The 22,737-nt window shown below is 41.2% G+C and overlaps 1 protein-coding gene across 2 annotated transcripts in view; it reads right to left on the bottom strand.

The window, feature by feature from the left end:
• VWA8 (von Willebrand factor A domain containing 8) overlaps positions 1 to 22,737 on the bottom strand; it is a 417,525-nt gene that overhangs the window by 6,496 nt on the left and 388,292 nt on the right. For both annotated transcript variants that reach the window (XM_028526305.2, XM_036011319.1), the window contains 2 exons: positions 17,365 to 17,490; positions 15,173 to 15,331 (listed from right to left, as the gene is read on the bottom strand). In XM_028526305.2, coding sequence (XP_028382106.1) covers positions 15,173 to 15,331; positions 17,365 to 17,490 — 285 coding nt within the window. The remainder of the gene's footprint in view (positions 1 to 15,172; positions 15,332 to 17,364; positions 17,491 to 22,737) is intronic.

Consider the following 22,737-nt stretch of genomic DNA (forward strand, 5'->3'; position numbering starts at 1 on the left):
AGGCTAGGTAGATTCTGTTTTACAGAATCTGGAAAGAAGTTTGGGGCCTGAGGAAAACTAAAATTGGGGCAAGGTGGTTCTCTCCAACTGTTGAGTTTGGCACCAAGTTCCCTTTTTCCCTTCTACATCCTGTAAGAATTTTTGTGATGTTGATATAAATGTTAAAGTAGATATCAGGGTTCTGGGCAACTGAGGCATCTGCAAAAAATTCTGAGTGTGGGTCTGGGGAAAAATATTTTAGGGAGCACTTGGAGTATTATTGCACAAAATGCTTAAGAATCACTGTAGTCTATTCAACAATTAACCATCAGTCAACAGCCGCCTTTTGAACACCTGTCATGTGAAACACATTTCTCAAGGAGTTGTGGGACAATGCAACTATTTCTTTACATGTCTTTCTTTTTAACTGGTGAGTTCTTTGAAGATGAACTCATTCTTATTCATCTTTGGATTCCAGTATCCATGAGTGCACCTGGTGTGTCTTTTGCACAATTTGCTTTAAGAATGTATGTAGATCAAGAGTGAACTTCTGGTCATGATGGCAGCATAAATAAACATGGCTCGCCTCCTTGCAAAACCACATCAAAATAACAACTACAGAACAACCATCATTCAGAACCACCAGAAACTGAGCTGAATGGAAGTCCTACAATTACAGAAGAAATTAAAGAAGAAACAACATCAACACTGGTAGGAGGGATGAAGATGCAGAAAGGGCTGGTCCCACATCCATGTGTGGGGGATAAAAACTGGGAGGATTATCTAGGGAGCAAGGGGTCCCAGCCCCACACCAGGCCCCAAAGCCCAGGGTTCCAGTGTCAGGATGACAAGTTCCCATCCCATAACTTCTGACTGTAAAAACTAGTGGGGGTTGAGGCTGTGGAAGACAGACAATTCTAGAGTTCAAGCAGTTCCTCCTAAAGGGCCTGCAAACAGACTTACTCAGACCTACTCTCTCTAAGCTTCAATGAAGGGGCGGTAGCTTGACAGGCACCAGAGACATATGGGGAGGAACTGAATTATCTGGCAGCAAGCACCAGAGACTTATGGGGAGGAACTGAATTATCTGGCAGCAGGGTGAAAGTTGGGGGCAGGCAGCACTTCTGGCAGTACTTCTCTCACACAGAAGTGCTGGCAGAGGCTATTGTTCCTTTTCTGAACCCTCTTCCCACAGAGCTGGCAGGTGGGCACTGTATCTGAGACTCCATCAACCTGGTTCACATTGTTTGCTCTACCCTGGTGATAGGGGCTTTTCCCTGGTGATTCTCTGAGGCTTTACCCCACACAAATTTTGAGTTCACCCAAGCTGTTTCCATGGGCCTTTCCATATGTATGGCTTGTCTTGGCTCATGCTTCAGATTTTCCTAAAATCTCTCAAACAAGTAGCATATGGCCTCAGCGAGCCCTATACCTCAGGATGAGCAATAGCAGCCGGCAGCCTTGGTTCACAGCTTGGCCTCACCTGGGCACTGCCAAGCTCAGCACAAGTAGCAGCCATCTGCAGTTCATTTTGTAGCTTATGCTAGGTGGCCCTGGGCAGAATACAAGTGGTGGCTGACCTTGGATATGCCAAGAGCAATCAAGGCTCAACTACAAGAGGAGAGGGTACATAGCCCACATGATGGGCACACCTCAAGTACATGGCTTGGTTGATAGGGAGGCTGTGTTACTGGACTCTACAGGATACCTACTACATTGGGCCACCCTATCACACATGGGAGATGTAGCAGCTTTACCTAATATTTAGAAGCAAACATGGGGGGTGCTGTCAAAATGAGAAGACAATAAAATGGGCCAAATGAGAGAATAGAACAAGACTTCAGAAAAAGAACTACACAAAATGGAGACAAGCAAGTCATAAGTCAAGGGTATACTAATTAAAATAAAGAACGGTTTACAGGAAATAAATAGTAGAGTGGATGAAGCTGAGAGTCAAATCAGCGATTTGGAAATTAAGGAAGCAATAAACACCCAAGCAGAACAGTAAGAAAAAAAAGAAAAAAAAATAGGCTAGTATAAGGAGACTCTAGGACGCCTTCAAGTGTACCAACATTTGCATCATGAACATGCTGGAAGGAGAAGTAAAAGAATAACAAATTTAAAAAAATATTAAAAAAAATAATGACAGTAAACTTTCCTAAGTTGGTAAAAGAAATAGACATACAAATTCAGGAAGCACAGAGAGTCCCAAACAAGATGAATCCAAACACACAGTATGATTAAAATGCCAAAGGTTAAAGACAAAGAGAGAATCTTAAAAGCAGTAGGAGAAAAGCAGTTACTTACAAGGGATCTCCCATATGACTGTCAGCTGATTTCTCAAAAAAACTTTGCAGACCAGAAGGGATTAGCAAGAAATATTTAAACTGATGAAAAGCAAGGACCTTTAACGAAGATTATTCTACTCAGCAAAGCTATCATTTAGAATCAAAGGACAGATAAAGTGTTTCCCAGATGAGAAAAAGCTAAAGGAGTTCATTAACAACAAACCAATATTGTATGGAATGTAAGAGTGTCTTCTTTAAGAAGAAGATAAAAAAATATGAACAATAAAAAGGCAATAAATACATATCTATCAACAATTGAATCTACAAAACAAAATAAATGAACAGAAAGCAGAACAGAAACAGAATCATAGATGCACAGAACATTTTGATGCTTGCAGATAGGAGGGGCATCAGGGGGATGGGCAAAAAAGGCGAAGGAATTAAAAAGTACTAAATGGTTGTTACATAATGGTCATGTGGATGTAGAGTGCAGCATAGAGAATATTGTAGCCAAAGACCATACTTGTATGACCTATGACTTGTATGGACATAGACAATGGTGTGGGGATCACCTGAGATAGTCAGGGGGCTGGGTGGAGGGGGACAAAGCAGGACACACTGGGACAAGTATAACAGCATAAACAATAAAATATAATTTTAAAAAATATATGCAAGGGGGCAATAGGAAGATTTCCTTTCCAATGAGGGCCACACTGTTTCACAAATAAGCTGTTTGGAAACTGGAACAAGTTCCCCTCCAACCCCAGCAATCATATGATAAATGGTCATTGGCCCATGCTAGCTGACAAAAACAACCCATAATAACTGAAACCATTGTAGTAAAAATGAAAAGTAGAAAAATTCCTATAGAAATAATTTTTATGTAAAAATAGGAAGTCAGAAGGCAGTTAGGTTATTGAGGAAGATGAGTTCTAGACATGTTGAAATTGTGCACTCAGGGAACCATTACAGAAGAAACATGTTTTTTTAAAAAATAATTTAAAAAAATTTTTTTAAATTTTTAAAAAGATTTTATTTATTTATTTTTAGAGAGGGAAGGGAGGGAGAGAGAGAGAGAGAGAAACATCAATGTGTGCTTACTGGGCGCCATGGCCTGCAACCCAGGCATGTGCCCTGACTGGGAATCGAACCTGTGATGCTTTGGTTCACAGCCTGTGCTCAATCCACTGAGCTATGCCAGCCAGGGTAGAAGAAACATGTTTAATGTAGTCAGATATGTGGCTGTTATCCCCAGGAGGGGGACACATGACTGCCGGGGGCAAATGCACAGAAGGAGAAGAGCAGCAGACCCCATACCTGAGCCCTGGGGAGCATCCTCCTTGGTGGAGTGGAGGAAAGGCACAGAGCTGAGTGAAGATGGGACAGAGTGGTGCCAGAAGCAGACACAGGCCAGGAAACCAGTATGTAGGGTTTTGGGACACGGTTGTGCATCTGTGCTGAGTTAAACTAACAATGGCCATCAAGAATAATAATGGCTAGATAATCCCTGGGCGTCAGACTTAATGGCAACTTTTGGGCAACAATTTCAGTAAAAGGTTTGTGGTATAAAAAGAGAACTAGAACAGCATCTAAAAGGCTGTTGGGGAGAGGTGTCTGCATTTTACAGGTGGCAGAGCAGAGGCTCTGGGGAAGAAGATAAGGATCATAGTCAGAGGGTATGGTTTGGAGAAGGAGGGAAAAGATTCCTTTTTCTGAGACCAGAAGGGAGGCAGAGAAAATAGGAATGGACAGAGATAAATGCATAATTGGAAGGGCCAAGTGTGCAAGTGAAGGCCTGTATAGGATGTCTAAATATTTAAGAGATGTAAATCCAGCTACAAATTGTTAAATAAAATATGCTCTGTCCTCCTACTTTGATCAATATACATAATGACCTGGAAAGCCAGTGTCAGATTTCAAGTATTTGGAAATGGCAATGTGGGCAGTACAAGCCTCTGGCTTAGAACCCATGATCTTCTTTGTATAGTTGGCTCTGTCTCACACCATGAGGCATGTAATATGTGTGTGTGAGGACACCCAGCCCTCCCATCCACACACCATCCACTGTGCCATACAGTTGTCCCTTGCCCATCCCTTGGACCTGGGGGCTCACACCATTGGCCAGTCTGCCTTAGGACAATGGACCTAAGAAAAGATGGAAGAGGTCTGCACAGGCCCTGGAAGCAGGCTTGGGCTCATCTGAGCAGGACAGCCGGGGATCCCAGGAACCAGAGCATGATTTAGAAATTAGCTTTACATGGGTATGCCCCCTTGGGTGCAGAGACTCTTTGCCAAACAAGAGACACGGTCAGAGAGGAGCCAGAGTGGAGCCTTGGGCAGGGGGCTTGGAGATCATCCTATGCTTCGTTTTAAGAATTTTTAAAAAAGATTTTATTTATTTATTTTTAGAGAGGGAAGGGAGGGAGATAGAGAGAGAGAAACATCAATGTGCGGTTGCTGGGGGGTCATGGTCTGCAACCCAGGCATGTACCCTGACTGGGAATCGAACCTGCGACACTTTGGTTCGCAGCCCACGCTCAATCCACTGAGCTATGCCAGCCAGGGCAAGAATTTTTTTTAACACAAAGAATGATAGCAAACTAATTGTGAGAGCCATCTACCAATATATTTTTAAAAGCTTGACAATAAATACTTTCTAAGGATGTAAGAAATTCCATACAAGAACAAAAATCTCATTAGCATAGTTTGTTATCAATGTAGTGAAAAGGTGACAAATAAATCTGGAACCTAAAATCTGCACAGCTCTGAGCAATGGGTAAGTATAGGAGATTACTGGCTTCAGTATGCGCTCAACAAAGGTCACCCGCATGCTCAGTGACAGGATCAGCATGGATGTGGAGAGATACGGCAAGATTCCTCCAGGGAAGTATGCTCGAGGCCCTGAAATATGATTGGACAATGGTCACAGTGGAAATTGTTTTACGCCACATCCTTCCGAGAAGATGCCAGGCAGGCTGCTTTCATTCCAGGGCTGGTGAAGTAATATGTTAAACAGGATACTACACCAGGGATAACATCAGCTTCTTGAGACAGAGGTTTTTCTTATTTGGCTGAGATAAGAGGGCTATAAATATATTAGACCTTTCCCTCCCTTTTAACTGAAGGTTAAAGTTCTTACTAATCAGATAACCATGGATGAGAAGGCATAAATAAATATTTGACCATGTGGTCTGCTCACAGTGTTTTCATAACTGGTCGCCACAGTTGCTAGTTTATGGTTAAACAAATAGCAGCCAAATGAGTTGTTGGATGTTCTTTATCAAAACCAGATACAGCTGACTAAATACTTCAGAAGCATTTTAGTGACTATAATTTGACTGACTAATCTATCTACTAGATTTTTCATGCAAATGAAATAAAGATAAATGGGTTGAGGACCTCCCTTTCTTCCTTTCTCCCTACTGCCTTTTCTTCCTTTTTAGTTTTCCCCTTGTATTTGTGGTGAGGAAAGTGCTGTTTGCAGAAGAATCTGCTTTTGCCTGTGCCTCATTAATATTACAGCAACTGAGAAGACAAACATAAGGAATAGGATGAGGCTCATAAAATGACGTGCAGACCTGGGTTCTCATCTTTCAGATGGGCTTGGGGATGATTCTGTGTCCAGAGGAAATAAAATGCTTGAGAGGAAACCAAAGGGTATCCAAATGTGGAGCATTTCTTAGTGTTACTATAGATCATGCTAAACTTCCATTAAAACCAATATTTCCTATGTCACAATTATCTGGTATCTGCTGCCCAAGGATGCCAACACATTTTGCAGACAGTAATTTGCCCATCCTCAAAACTGTCTGGGTTAAAGGGAAAAGTATATAAACTCATTCATTTCCATTCTCTAACTCCTGACTCTGCCACTCAGCCACTCTGGCTCCTGCCTTGACAAACCAGACTTGGCAGGGGCTCCAGTTCGCTTCCCTGGAGGGTTCACAGGAGCCATTAAATAAGAACCTCACTGTCATGATCAAAGCACCTAACATTTAGATTATACTTTTTTTGAGTAGCTCAAAATCTGCATATGTAATAATGATTTCTATATTTTTCAGAGCATCCCTGAAATCCTTGTGGGGTCTTGTATTTAGCATCCAACATAAATAATAAACCAGAGAAATAAAGAAAAACCTTAATTAGAGAAAACCAGTTTTAATACTTTTTTGCTTTCAACACTTGTTTAAATGCCCTTTGCTATATTTTCTTTTGAAAATCTCATTTATTTAGTGGCAGGTATTACAAATGAAGACAAATGCTGGGCTTCATTCAGGGCATGATGATTTATCATCAGATATGAAGGCTGATTTATAATACTTAGACTGAAAAGTAAGCTCTGCTTAGAATAAAGAACTGTCAGCATTTTTTATGAATAAGGTTTATATTTAAATTTTGGGGGGAATGATAATCATTTGCTAACTTTAGGAAAGGTGATGTGTTATTATTCATCCTCATTATAAGTAGGTATGAGGCAATTACCTGAGGCTATTCCTGAAGACTGACCATGTGTGAAATTCTAACCTCTTTCTAGAAATCCAAACACACCATTCTAAGAGGGCACTACTGACTGGTCAGCAAATGAATAGAGGATAAGTATGTGATTTAAAACATCGAATTTATTTTTGTGTATGATGTAAGTTGGTGCTTGAGTTCCTTTTTTTTGCATGTAGCTGTCCAGTTCTCCCAACACCATTTGTTAAAGAGGCTATTTTTACTCCATTTTATGTTGCTGCCCCCTTTGTCAAATATTAATTGGCTGTAGAGACTTGGGCTTATTTCTGGGCTCTCTGTTCTGTTCCATTGGTCCATGTGCCTGTTTCTATGCCAGTACCAGGCAGTTTTGATTACAGTGGCCTTGTAATATAGTTTAGTATCAGGTATTGTGATCCCTCCTACTTTGCTCTTCTTTCTCAAAATTGCAGCAGCTATTCAGGGTCGTTTATGGTTCCATATACATTTTTGAAGTGTTTTTTCTGTGTCTGTGAAATATGCCATTGGTACTTTAACAGGTATTGCATTGAATAGGTAAATTGCTGTGGGTAGTATGGACATTTTGATGATAGAGCTGGAAAGCATTATGTTAAGCGAAATATGCCAGGCAGTGAAAGACAAATACCATATGATCTCACCTTTAACAAGAACCTAAACAACAAAATAAACAAACAAGCAAAATATAGTCAATGACACTGACATGGAGGACAGACTGACGGTGAGTAGAGGGAAGAGAAGAGGGAATTTCAGGGGAGAATGGGAAGGGTTTACAGGAACAAATATAAAGGACACATGGACAAAAACTGGGGGGGGGGGTGGAAATGGGAGGGAGATGGGGAGGGAGGAGGGAGGGGTGGGTGGGTTGGGATGGGAGTAAAGGACAGAAAACTGTACTTGAACAATGATTAAAATAAAATTAGAAATAGAAAAAAATAAAATAAACCTTTAATGAATTGAAAAAAAAATAAAAATAAAACATCGAAAGTGCCAACAGAAACCTACAGTTAGCCAATATCTATAGTATTAGCTAGCTCATCTTCTTTGATATCATAGGAGTTAATGTAAAAAAATGAATGTTCTGCAGATCAAAGATTCTAGACAGCCCTGACATTAACAAGCTTTTGGACTGAGGGCACGTCACTTAATCTTTCCAAATCTTGTTTCTACCTTGTAAATAATGCCAATTTAGATGACCCCCAGCATTATATGTTTGTAAATCACTTAACCTCTCTGAGGAATAGGGATAATCTCTGTTTTACCTAACCTCACAGGGCTGATGAAAGCATAGGGCTATACATTTAATGAGCATAATGCCAACATTTGTACAGTTGTTTTTAAAGATTTTATTTATTTATTTTTAGAGAGAGAGGAAGGGAAGGAGAAAGAAGGAAAGAAACATCAATGTGTGTCTGCCTCTTGAACAGCCCCCTACTGAGGACCTGGCCCGCAACCCAGGCAGGTGCCCTGACTTAGAATCAAACCAGTGACCCCTTGGTTCGTAGGCCGGCACTCAATCCACCAAGCCACACCAGCCAGGGCTTTGTACACTTCTTAATTGTTTACAAAGTGCTTCTGTATATCTCATCTCTTTTTGATTCTCTCCATATCTTTGGGGTAGGTGTTATTAACCTCATTTCACAAATGAAGAAATTGATGCTCAGAGAGATTAACAGACTTTCTTAAGGTCAGAGATCTAGTGTTCTCAGAGGTGGGAGTCAAACCCAGGTGCTCTGACTCTAAATCCACTGTTTTTGTTACAGAGAAATAAGCATTTCCTAACTCCTCCCCTGCCCAATCTCTATGTCAGTTTTTTGAATGGTTGACTTGGCCAATGCTTCTCAACATCAACAATTAAGTCAGTTTCGAGTCTTTTTTAACTTTGGACTCAGAGAAGTCTATATACTATTCTTCAGTTCTATCTCCATGTGGCAATAAGAATTTACTCAAACACTGAGCCTGATAGGATAACTGGTTTCCACTTGTAAATGTGTGAAACATTCCTGAGATGTGGGAAAAAGACACTGAACTGTTTCTGATAGAAGGAATTTTCCCAGCAGGTTTGGTTTGTGAGTCATACCTTTCCACATCCTTCTGTGAGTTAACCCCATCTTTCTGACCAAGATATCTTTGAGAAAAGTATGTCCATTATACCTCCTTGGGATGATGAAGTCTTAAGGGGAGAAGATAGAGTACTTTATGTACATGGTACAGCTCCTGAATTACAGTTTTGTAAAAACACCTACTTGGTGGGAATACAATGGCTGCACAAAAACAGAGATAAAACATCAACTAAGAAAGGGCCCTGATGTGGGGAGTCCGAGTCCTGGCTTCTCACAGCCTAGCTATGTGAGCTTGAGCAAATATTTAACCTCTCTGCTCTTGACTTTCTCATCTGTGAAACACAGAGTTTAAAAATAATTTCCAAGGTCATTCTTGCCCCCAAGGTTCGATGAAAATGCAATGGTACACCCCAAACAGAGTAAAAAGTCTGCTTCACTTAGTCGTAGGAACACCTGTGCTTTGTTTTTTCCTGTCAGGGGAATGAATTATCTAAACCAAAATAGGAACTGATAAACTCTTTTCCAAAAAGAAAGTTCTCAGAGTCTGTAAGAAATCACAATCCACAATTGACCGTGGAATAGTGGTTTTCTATCTAAATTTTTTTTTAAGCAGTGGAACTCTTTCTCCATATGAGATGTTGCACAAAAGCCCAGACTGTGAAACCAGGCAGCATCAATGTAAGTGGAAATGTTTGGGCTGCATTGGGGAGGGCGGGGGGAAGGATAAAAGCCGCCCACTCACGTTCGCCACCCACTGCCCTTCAAGGGTTCTTTGGTACACTGTTGAAAACTATGGCCTCAGGATATGGTTATCTGTCTCCACAGAAACAATAAATTTGGGTACTGTCTTTCCCCAAAGTCCAACTTCTGAATAACTAAATAAATCTGTTTTCAGATATCACTATTTGAGTGTTTAGTGCAGAATCAGCTAACTTGGTGTTACTGAGTACTTTCAGGAAAGAAAAAGGCATTGAGAAATTCTGGAAAGGAGGTTGGCCTTAAGGTCCTAGTGAAATACTCCCAGAGGCTTGGAGAAATCATAAGGACCAAACTGGAATAAAGATGAAGGGAAGAAAATGCTTCCTGACTACAATACAGTGATTCACAAAACATTTCCATTCCACTTTTCACTTTTGTGTTTAAAAACTGCTGACTAGAAGATCAGAGGACTTTATGCTGATTATTAGCAGATAATGTTGCTCCTGTCTTAAGTGACCTACTATCAGTGCTGTTCCTGAGAACTGAATTCAGTTGGTAGAACAATTATGAGGAACTTGAAAAGCTCCAGATGGCTTTGAAATGTGTCCCGCCACTGAATTACCTTTCCTTCTCAGTAAGTCTTGCTCAAGGGTGTCTGTGGCCTGGCACACAGGTCATGCTGAGGTAGGACAAAAAGTGGAGGCTCACTGCTAATGAGCCTCTTGGACTTTAATGACACAGCGCTCAGGAGCTGCACCCAAGCCAAATAAAACACAAAGCAGATGCCAAGTGAGAGGGTTCATGGAAGAGTCCAGATCACTGGGCCAGGACAGGGGCTTCTGTCAGTTTCAAAGCAAACACAGACTGGACACCTTTACAACAGAGGTGATGGCTGCAGGAACACGACATTAAGAACTGTCTGGAACTGGGGAGTGGGGCATGGGAAGTCTCAGAGCACACTCCTGAATTCTTAAAGACATCACATGCAATGCCATCCTGGGTTACAGAATATATATTTCTCACCAGAAGCTCCTAAAACTGTCTTTTGTTCATGCATCACTTTATATTTGGTGAGTAAATTCCATACCTTCATGAGTTAGTCCTAGTTATTATGCTTCTTTCACAGGAGAAAATGAAAGTATAGCCTTGGCCAGGTGGCTCATTTGGTTGGAGTGTCATCCTGCACACCAGAAAGGTTATGCGTTTGATTCTCAGTCAGGGCACATACAGAGGTTGCGGGTTTAATCCCTGGTTGGGGTGTGTACAGGAGGCAACTGATCAATGTTTCTCTCTCACATTGATGTTTCTCATTCTCTTCCTTTCTCTCTCCCTTCCTCTCTCTCTAAAACCAAACTTGGGTGAGGATTAAAAAATAACTAACTAATAAAATGAAAATACAGAGAGATTAAATGAGTTGCAAATAATCACACAGTGTAAAGACACAGAGCAGGGTAGAATGCTATACTGCCACTCAATGTACATGCATCAAGTATCTCTGAGAAAATGCCAAAAAACCCCACTATTCCTAGTTACCACCAGAGACGGGCACTGGTGCTGACAGACAGAGAAGCTTATGCTTCGCTCTTGCTCCTTTGTGTCTTTTATGTTTTGTACTATTTTGTGCACCCATTACCTATAGGCTAAAATATTTAATTGTAACAAAAAGATCTCATAGAATGTAAGTAGGCTCCATCCCACCTCCTTTGCATTGTCTACAAAGGAGGCCTGGACAGCCCTTGCAGAGATTGGGTGGCCTGTGGCCACCAAAGTCTTAGATATATTGGCAGGGGTGGTGGGAATGTTAAACAGTGTCCAGTATACCTGGTGTGGGGGAAAGACTGTTAGCAGTTCTGGCAATATAGAGGATATCAGGACAAGGTAAATGGCACTATTTTAAAACAGCCAGGCAAATCCAGAACGAAGGGCGGTGGACTCTTAAGAGAGTGCCCATCATGAAAAGTGAAAGTGGTAATGGTGGGAGAGATGGCTGCTCCAGATGAAATGAGGCTGATGAGACAGCAATCAAAAATAAGGTGTAGACTTTGACTGGATCCTGGGTTGGGGTGGGGTGGATAACACAATTAGAAATACCTTTGGGATAGCTGAGAAAAATGACAATGGTATTGAAGTTGTGTTAGAGAATGTCCTTAGTCTAAGAAGCACAATGAAGTAGTTAGAGGTAAAGCATTATGGTGTGTATAATAACTCTCTTTCAAATGATTCAATATATACATCTAGAGGGAAATGCAAAGCAAATAAAGGAAAATATTAACAATTGGCAAATCTAAGTAAAGACATATGGGTGTTAATTTTATTCTTCTTTCAACTATTTTTGTATATTTAAATTTTTTCAAAGGTGGAGAAGGCAACAATTTCAAAACAAAACCAAACCAAACAAAAAAGGGCAAACAAATGGAAGAGTTCTGGGTTCCATGCGACTCTGTCCACAGCTTACTGTCCAGCTTTGGGGAAAGTCCTGCCTATTTCTGGGTCTCAGTTTCCAGTCTGAGGAATGAGGAAACTTGAGGAAATGACCTGGGAGGTGGCCCCAGTGCTGATGTCTGTGGGCACGATGTGGAGCTTGCAGGAACAGGACCTGGCTACGCCTTCCCTGTCCTGCCCCCTCCCCCATGCCTCCAGACACTTGCCTACCTACCATTTTTTCCTCAGAGAGCTTGTTTTGTGAAGTCCTAAGGTATTTCCTCTTGTTGAAAAGATTTTAATGTGCTGGTTTCATAACACTTTGCATGCTTTTTAAAAAAGTCCTAAAGGAACTTTAGTTCCAAAGGAACTGTAGTGAATATGAGGAATATGTTTATAAGTATACAAAAATGCACAAAACCAAAATCATTAAAGTACTGCCTATTAAAAATCAAACAGCATAAAAATGATAAAGCTACTTCAAGTTTTTCTTGCTGTTCTGCTATAATATCTCACTATAAATATATGATTTAATTTGTTGTCACATATCGTTACAGTGATCAATATAGCTGTGGTTTTACTAATAAAGACAGAATACACTGTTGTGGCAATAGAAGAGACTATCAGCAAAATACTGCTATGGAAATGATGTCCTGAAGGGGAGTGTCCGGGGCAGCACTGTGTTTGTACCTCTTACTGCAATTCTCCAGCAAACCTATCTGAATTAGTAGTTTTTATATGCCTCCATCATGAGGCCACAAGCTCAAGGAAGGCAGGGAACTCTGTACCCAGTGGAGTATACCACATTTAGCAAGTATTCAATTAATGTTTGTAATTTTATTGAAATCTAGCACCTCATTCAGCATAATTTGGTTTGTAACTGTCAATTAGGAACAAAATAAAACAACATCTTATAAATACTCACTTACTTAATGTTGCTTCTTTTTTGTCTATGTTCAGTTTCATTAATAGTGCTTCCAGATTACAGACTTTTAACAGCAAGAATTGGACAAATGTGAATCTCTCTACGCTCCACTGCGTAAAATGTAGTGGAATACTCAACCCGCTCTGTGATGACCACACCAACTACCTGCAGGCTGTCGGAGTGGATCCTCAACTCCCTATCAGCTTTGTCACATTCTGCCCTTTGTCTAATCCTTGACAAGTCCAGGGAAGCTGTGTAACCAATTTCTTGATTAACTTCTAGTAAATCTTTATTAAAACCTGGAAGAACTGTTGTAGTTTCACAAATCAGAGAAGTTCTGCTCTCAAAGGTATAGGAATTCTCTTTTTAACTGGAAATTTTATTCTGGTAAGTATGCCAAATTTCATAGTGGTATGCTTGCTACAGTCTATAATTGATTAAAATCTCAAAGGAAGCTGAGGAACACTGACCTTCAAGATCCACAAAAGAGGTGGATGTGCTGATTCAAATATTAGCAGAACCCAAAGGTTTTAAAACGTTAGGTGGGATTTATGCTGATGCAGTAATATCTAACCATCCTGTGTTTGTCAGTGGCCCATGTGATTTAAGAATTATCCTCCACCTCATGCTAGAAAAGAACTAAAATATTTTAAAAGAAACATTTTCTAGAAATCCATACAACATAAAGTAAAAAAAAAAAATAAAAATCAAACCCTGGCTGGGTTGCTTAGTTGGCTGGAGCATTGTCCTGTAACAAAAGGTTACAGGTTCGATCCCTGGTTGGGGCACATGCAGGAGCAACTGATTAATTTTCTTTTTCACATCAATGTTCCTCTTCCTCTCTCTTTCTCCCTCCCCCGTCTCTAAAATTAATTAAAAAACATATCCTTGGGTGAGGATTAAAGAAAAAATATTTTTTAATTTAAATAATCAAAACCAAGAAGAACTTACATCTAAAGGGAGGGAGGGTCAAGGGAAGGAAAAGCTGAGCACTACTCTCAAGCTATAAGACAGGACACAGTGGTCATGGTGGGGCTTTGACTTTAGCTCAAAGCTTCCTGGCCATGAAAACCAAGAAAGAATCTTAAAATAGTTTCATAGTTTTCACTGATCACAAGGGGAAATATACTCCAGTTCTTTAAGGGAAACAAAGCCACTCCCCTCCAGTGAAAGTCCATGTTCTATTTGCATCCTGTACTTGTACAGAACCGGCAACACTCAGCATTCCTCCTTCCTACCATTTGATCCACATGCCTTTTCTACCATTTAATTCTAAAAGCAATCTCTCATGTAGAGCATCATACAAGGGACCCTGGGAGACTCAGAGCCTCACAAATGGGCCTAAAAAAAGTGAAGCAACGGGTTTCACCAATCTGTTTCTTGCTGTATCCATCTACTATAACACACAGCAATCCTCAAGTGTAGGTGGGAATGTCAAGCCAAATAATGAACTAAGCTCACCTATTTTTGAAGGATACATTTGATCTGGAATATAATCTAGAATGTTTATGGACAGACTGTGTACCTCTTACACACATCTGCACATGTACCTTTTCTTTCAACTGAACATCTGATAATAAATACAAAGCATGTGATTGAATTCAAAGTCATCTGCTCTGGTAAGGGCCAAAAGTGCAAGTGCTCTTTGTGGTTTGCATAGTAAGATAGAATCAATGGGCTCATCTCAGGCTACAGGGGATCCCCTCTCTATGCTCAGACCTCTAAAGGAGGATGCAGAGCAAATCGAGCAACAGCAAGATAGAAAAGTCTGAGTGGAAGGCTGCATCTCTCCCAGGGTTACCATCTTCACTGTCAACTGGGGAGCCATCTACTACTGTGTAATCCTCGCCCAAGTGGAAAGACAAAACAGTGCTGAGAACAGCATATTTGGAAGGCGTACTCAGACCTTGGGAGGCTGCCCGGTTGGTGATGGGCAAGAATGGGAGTGGGCTGGGAGAACTGGAATGAGGATGGCGGCTCTAGGAAATCTGGGGAAGAGACTTGTGGTTCCTCTAAGTGCTTGTTTTTGTTGTTGTTGTTGTTTTCCTGGAACACTTTGGCTAACATCACATAACTTGTGAAGTGCAGTGTTCCTTCAAATTCTGGTGTTACCATTTTTTGATTATTAGAGTAGACAAAACCAGAGGCTCACTTTTTCTGTGATACATGAACTGATGAGAAGGTGAAGATATCTGTCCACTCTGGGTGGAGACTACAACCACCCACCACCATGCCCTGAGTCGGGACTGGGTCTTAGGCAGACGTGGTCAGTGATGCCTCTCATTATCCTTAGTTCATGCCATTACCTTGAACTTTTCTTCATAGTTCTCGAAGGCTTCCATTACCATACACACAGCCTCCATGGAGCGTTCCAGCCGTCCATCCACCCCGTTAAAGCGGTACATGCTGCCAGACACATCTACCACCAGGCGCAGACGCTTGGGTTTCTGTTGGGGGCTTCCCAGCTGAGGGAGGGAAGAATGGTCTTGTGAACCAGAAAACCATCACTGGCTGCTGTTCCGGGGATCTCCCTCACACGGGCCCAGAGTACCAGCCACGAGGCAGGCAGGTAAGCAATGGGTTCGGTGCTGCATGAGGCAGGGGGAAAGGCTTCTACCAACTGTATTTCACTAAATGGAATGTCAGACTTGTGCTGGTAGTGGGACCATATGGGAAAGATCTTCCTATGGAATATAGGGTCCTGTCAAGACCCAACCTAGCCTAGTAAAACTGCCTTACTGAAGCTGACGCTGTCTTTAAAATAATAACCTGGGCAGACATGAACCCTAACATGTCATTCTCATGTCATCCCTTAGACTCAGTTACTCTAGCAAGACTGAACTATTTCGGAAGCCCACATGAATTTTACTTGTACCCTTGTGTAATGCTTTGAAAATCATTTTCCACAGAGTCCATAAAAAAAAAAAACAACACGCCAGATTCCCAAAACAAGGTTCTGTGAGAATGAGTCTAGCAAAGAACTGAAGGAAAATATTTCTTCAGTCTTTTGTGTTTAGCAGGCTTTCAGTTTTCTCCTCCTTCCAGTTACTGAATTACTACTTCTCTTTACTTCCTTGGCAGTTAAAGGCATAAAAGTAGCACCTTACTGCCATTTAGCAACAACTGTCAATTCAATTATGAAACCTCATGAGTTTCAGTTTGATTTTGGACTCATGCCTGCCAATTTGCAGAATCAAAAGCAAAAGTATATTTGTCACTTTACTTATAAGAAAAAAGGAAGAAGAAAAATTCCAGACTATTCTATTATTATATACTTGCTGACAGATATGAGAATTAATGAGCAGAGTCGTAATTTGAAGAAAATACTATGGGTATTAGTGTAATGGTTTGAGACAAATTCAGTACATTTCTTAAAAACTTGCTGAGTCTGCCCAGATTAAGAAGAGTACCACACATGCTTCCACGACTACTCATAATTTCAGCGCATCTAAACATATTTGTTGACCACAATGAGTCAGTAGAGAAAGCAGTTGTTGACTCATACCAATGACATGGAAGTATGAACTCCCCAAACTACCAAAGGATCCTCCCTGAATAAACTTTTATGTGGAGTATGTGACTCCCTCTCCTACCAGTCACTGTGCCCCCAGCTCTCAGTGGCTATTTCACAGTGCTGATTATTCAGGGGCATAGGATGCCACAGGGGCTTCCAAGAAACTCAATAGTTCATTTTATTGCCATTGTTTTGCAAATATTTTAATATTAGACCATCTAAAGATTTACATATGTTTACATTAGAGTTATTTGAAGGAAAATTCATTTTCTGAAATTTTCTTCATAGGATGGATACAGATCTTTAAAGTAACAGAAGAAAACCACCAAGACTACTCTGGTGCTTTCACTCACACGAGCCTCTGGGATTCACAGGCTCCAAGGGTATTCAGTCCCCTCTAGAGCACCCTGCTTGGTGTCCTGGGAGCTGATCTGCAGGGAAGCATCAGCCTGTCTCTTGGCTGCTGGCTTCCAGGTGGGCTCTGCTGATGGGAGGCACTGGCAGGAGGTCAGAGGGTGAGGGTGGGATATTTGTTCCCTCAGCCCCTTCTCTGCTGTGGCCCACGGGCGAGCTCTCCTTCCATTGTGGGCACAGCTCCTTTCGGTTTGTCTTCTGCAGGCTCTCACCCTTTGTGCCTTTCAGACCTGGGGTGGGTTAGGGCTCTGCTGTCGGGATCCCACACTGCCTGTCTGGCTTTCCTCAACCCCACCCTTAGTTGCATAAATACTCTTTTTATTAATTGTTCCATAAATTGCTCAGTTTGAGCATGACTGCTTGGTGTTTCTTGACTCATGCTTGGATTTTGAATAATATAATAAATAGTATAATAGTTGTGTTTTTTCTAATTCTTTTAATACAATGCTTTCCTTGGTTATATATTCAAGGTTCATGGTGTTTTGACAAGGACAGAAACTGAAGAAAGCGGTTGTCTGTGGAGAAGGCCAAATTCTGCAGATGTGAGGTGACTAGCTGACCGTTACTTACTTGTGGCTCCAGCTCACCCCGGCGTTTATAGATGGCTTTCTCTCCAGTCAGCCCATCAATGATCTTGGCATCATCTAGTTCCCCAGTAGCTTGGTGTCTTAGCCACTGTCTTTCTTTACCTTTAGCCTGCAATGACACACACACAGCAATCCTTATTTTAATTAGTTCTTCAGGGTCAACAGGAAACATACCCAGGATCTTTTTAAAAAAGTAATGGTTCTGCATAAATGCAGTTTCATAAATGAACAGATTTCTGCTCTGCTGACAAAGAAATGCCTTTTGTGTAGATTATGTCAATTTTAATTGTTTTAACATATGGAATAATGATAAAGCAAATACTAATGGGAAATGTCCCAGAGCACATACTAATGGGAAAACAGCATGCAAATGAAGCCACTGAGAAATGTGCAACATCTGAAAATGTAATGGTGATGCACTGCTTACAGATTTTTGGTCAGCGTACTCCTAGAAAATGTATTAGGTAGCAAAACAATGAGCTTGAACTTGTTAACATTGTCTGCAAGTACAGAGAATCTTCAGAACTCTTCATTTTGGAAAGAAGTTGTTATTCAAGTGTCTGTGACTTACAGTGCAAATGGGAACAGCTGAAAACAGCAGTGTGTGAACATTTGGTAGTCCACATGTCTCACTGACCATCCGTACTGCAAAATCAAATGGCATTTCCCTGTAATACCTTCCCACAATAAGTTACAGCTATGCCAGGTGGACTAAGATGATAGTTAAATAATAAAGAATTATAATATCCTAGTCAAGGCATAGGATTTTAATAGCCAGGGATTATATTTATTTTAACAAGTGGAAGGAATAGCTAAAAGATTTTTACGCATGCTCACGTAGTAAAGATCATGTGCTCTAGAGTCAGACAGCCCGGTTCCAATCCTCCCTTCCCCATGATCAGATGTCTGACCTCAAAAGTTACTTAGCCAGGGTGCATTTCAGTGTCTCTGTTTCTGAAAGGAAAACACTAGTTTCTACTTTAATGAGTTATTTGTGACGGTTATATGAGCTACTACATGGAATTAGCTGAGAAAGAGCCTGGCAACCTGTGTTAGCTGGTTTCTTCATCATCATCATTGTCAGGTGAGACATAATAAAGACAACCAAGTACACATTAATCTAAGCACGCTTCCATCACTGTTTCAAGGTGGCAGTATGACAGTGTTGTCACTGAAAAAATACCATGTCATCCTTCAGGCAGCCAGTGTCTATTTTAGGGACAGACTAACCCTAAAATAAGAAGCCCACACCACAAAACTCTGGGTAGTGCTATATGTGTTGTTTTCTGGTTCCTAACATGCTTGCTGCAAACAGGTACAAAATTACCATATTTGAATACAGATATATTAATGTGAATATGAAACAAAAGGAGGAAAACTCCTAAGTGCCAGCATAAACATATTCAGTTTGGTTGGCAGTTAATTCCAGGAACTGCCAGGTTTGTACCCCCTGGGAGTATGTTCTTTCCTGACATATGTTCTTGGTATGTTCTTGGCAAGACCCCCATGATCTCAAAGGAAAATGGGACTCATTGGAGCATAGCTCAATGAGTTTGTGTAACTTTGTAAAATGCACAGCCACATGTGGCAGGAGGAAGGGATGAGCAGAGTCTCCCAAAATCCTTTCTCAGTGGGCTATGGATCAGACAGCCTAAGTTTAGCTGTTCCTGCAACAGTGATTGGGACCCAGCTCCGATTTCCTCCTCTTCCCAATTATTCCTGATGTCTTGCTTCTAGGATACTGTATGCCTGCAAACACTATTGTGGATGAGCATTTAGGTACCTTCCAATCCTGAGATTCTATGACTCTTGGAGGTACCTATCAGCAGAGCACAGGCTTCCAATGCCTTTCATAGGTGAGGACAGACTCTCACAGATTAGTCTAGGCTGGGAACATGAGCACTGCAGAGAGTGCAAGGGAAAGTAGTAGCAGTAGTCAGCTGCCATCAACGTGGCATGGAAGCAGGATTCTAGAGCTGAGTAAGAGAAGAATATGGGATTAGAACTGGAATGAGAGTACATGACATGGCATGTAACAGCTGTACCGCTGTTATCAAGTATTGATTTTCAAAGTTTTATCAATTCATTGGCAAGGGAATGACCCTGAGGACTCCCCACCCAATTCCACTAGATCCTACATTGATTTTATTAACCAGTGATGTGTTAACCTCATAAAGAACCATAGCAATGCCTGCAGATTAAGTACTTTCTGTGGTTTTTAATTCAGGTCACAACTGTAGTAAAAATAAGTTAAAACCCCCACCATTTCACCATAGTAAAAATATAAAATGCCAAACTTCTAACTAATAATTCTACTCCCTTCCTCATACTTTAATGTTTCTGAAAACCGAAGATATCTACTAATTGATGGCATAAGACACTTGCCAAGGTAACAGGCAGAGGGATTAGCTGCGCCCTGGTTGCTATGCTTGGAGGACATACATATGACCTTGGCTGAGCACAACAGATACCATCTCACTGAATTTTTTCACTGGTGGCACAGAGAATTGACTTTTAACTTGAGCTAAAATTCCTAATTCTTAATTTAAATGGATTAAGAAACATGACACTAAAATAGAGCATTAGAATAATAAGCAAAGACATGGAGCCTTAGGATACAAATATAAGTGAAGGAGGATTTTTGCTGCAGAAATTACTGCACTTCCACTAAGATCTACGAGGTATAATTCCCTCACAGAAGGAATCTGGGTTTAAATTTGTTAGGAGGACATATGCGTAGAGGACTGCATGTCACGGGCCAGGCCTTGAAATTAAAGAGAGGAGAAACCTCTACATTTCATAAAAGTAGATCACAGTATTTTTAAAGTTAATGTAAGTTGGGGAGACTGACTCATTTACCATGAAGAATAATCACTCAGACACTATACACCTGCCCAAAAGTTCAAGGGAAGCTACTGAATTTCCAGTCACATGTAAGTACTATATGTAACTCTCAGTGTAACCAAATACTTAACTGTAGAAAATATCACAGTGTTGGACTTCTGGTCAAGATGGCAGCATAGGCAGACATGGCTTGCCTCTTTGCATAACCACAATAAAATTACAGCTAAAATATAGAGCAATTATCACTCAGAACTGACAGAAATTGAGTTGAATGAAAGTCTGACATTTATGGAATTAAAGAAATCACAACCATCCAGACTAGCAGGAAGGGCACAGACATAGACCTGGCTATTCCCACATCCACATGTGGTGGATAAAAATTTGGGAGGGATATCTTGGGAGTGAGGAGTCCCAGCCCCACACCAGGCCCCCCAGCCCAGGGTTCCAGTGCCAGAAAGGGTAAGTCCCCCAAACTTCTGGCTGCAAAATCAGCAGGGATTGAGTTAGTGGAAGAAACTGGTAGACCCCCAAGCAGTTCCTCTTAAAGAACCCACACATGGACTCACCTACTCAGACTCTCTCTGAGCTCCAGTGTCAGGAAGGTAGCTTGAGTAGTACCAGTGGCATGCATGGGGAGGCTGAAGTGTCTGGCATTGGTTTGGTCAGAGGCCATTGTCCCTTTTCTGGGCCCTCCCTCCACAGAGTTGGCAGATTGGCATCCTATCTAAAATTCCATCAACCTGGCTAACACTGTTTGACATGCCTTGGAGATCCCCAGAGACTGCACCCCACCCAAATTACCAGCCCACCCGAGCTGCTATTCCATAATGAACAAACAAGTAGCAGCTGGCCTCAGTGAGCCCCAGGCCCAGAACCAGCAGCCTAGATTCACAGCTTGGCTTTGCCTGGAAATCTCCAAGCCCAGCACAAGTAGCAGCCATCTCAGATTGCTTTATAAGTCAGGCAGGGTGGCCATGGGCAAAACATAGGTGGGGGATGATCTTGGCTTGTGCCACCTAGGAAACCCCAGGGCCAAGGCACCCAGTGGACAGCTACAGACCATGTTATAACACCACCACAGCTGATTCTCCATGGAGGGTGCAGGTTGATGGTCAGTGGTCACAGCCAGTTGTTGCAGCTGACTGGCTTGGGTAAACCCTTCCCATTGATGTGCCAACAGCTATCAAGGCTCAACTACAAGAAGAGAGTGTACTCAGCCCACACACAGGGCACACCTCAAGTACTCAGCCTGGATGACAGGGGAGGCTGTGCCACTGGACCCTAGAGGACACTTGCTACATTAGGCCACACTACCAAGACATGGAGTCAAAGCAGCTCTACTTAATACATAGAAGGAGGCTGCCAAAATAAGAAGACAAAGAAACATGGCCCAAATTAAAGAACAGATCAAAACTCCAGAAAAAGGAGCTAAACAAAATAAGCAATCTATCAGGTGCAGAGTTCAAAATGCTAGTTAATAGGATGCTCAAGAGCTTAGTGAGAACCTCAGCAGAATTAAAAAGATCCAGTTAGAAACGAAGGATACACTAATTGAAATAAAGAACAATTTACAGGGAAACAACAGTAGAGTGGATGAAGCTGACAATCAAATCAATGATTTGGAATGTAAGGAAGCAAAAAACAACCAGTCATAACAAGAAGAAAAGAGAGTCCAAAAAAATGAGGATAGTGTAAGCAGTCTGTAGGACTTGAAGCAATCTAACATTTGTTTAATAGGGGTGCCAGAAGGAGAAGAGAAAGAGCAAGGAATTGGAAATCTATTTGAAAAATAATGAAAGAAAACTTTTCTAATTTGGTGAAGGAAATAGACACACAAGTCCAGGAAGCACAGAATCCCAAACGAGATGGAGGCAAAGAGGCCTACATCAATACACATTATAATTAAAATGCCAAACGTTAAAGATAAACAGATTGGGGGTGTGTGGGACAATCGGTAAGAGGCGAAGGGATTAAGAAGTACAAATAGTTAGTTACAGAACAGCCATGGGGATGTAAAGTACAGTATAGGAAATGGAGAAGCCAAAGAACTTACACCCATGACCTGCAGACATGAACAATGGTGTGGGGATTGCTTGAGGGAGTAGGGAGTGCTGGATGGAGGGGAGCAAAAGGGAAAAAATCAGGACAACTGTAATAGTATAAACAATAAAATATAATGAAAAAATATTACAGTTTTTTATAAGACTAGAGATTACACTGCCAATTCTAAAGGAATCACAGAGGTCCGGATCATGAGTGTGGGTTAAAAAAAAAGAAAAAATAAAGCATTGTGTCACTCTCTAGCTCACTGCTCTATTTTACTTTCTTTATACTTATCACTGCTTGCAAATGTATTATCTATTATCTACTTGCTCTACTAGAAAGTAAGGGTCATGGGTCAGAGCCCTATGTCACTCTAGATTAAGAACAGTGCCTGACACATAGTTCAATAAAAATTTATTGAATGAAAGTTGACTGCTTCCTGTAAAATGTTAAGTGATAAAAGTGTGAA

Source organism: Phyllostomus discolor, chromosome 11, assembly GCF_004126475.2.
Source record: "Phyllostomus discolor isolate MPI-MPIP mPhyDis1 chromosome 11, mPhyDis1.pri.v3, whole genome shotgun sequence".
In the NCBI taxonomy this organism is placed as follows: Eukaryota; Metazoa; Chordata; class Mammalia; order Chiroptera; family Phyllostomidae; genus Phyllostomus; species Phyllostomus discolor.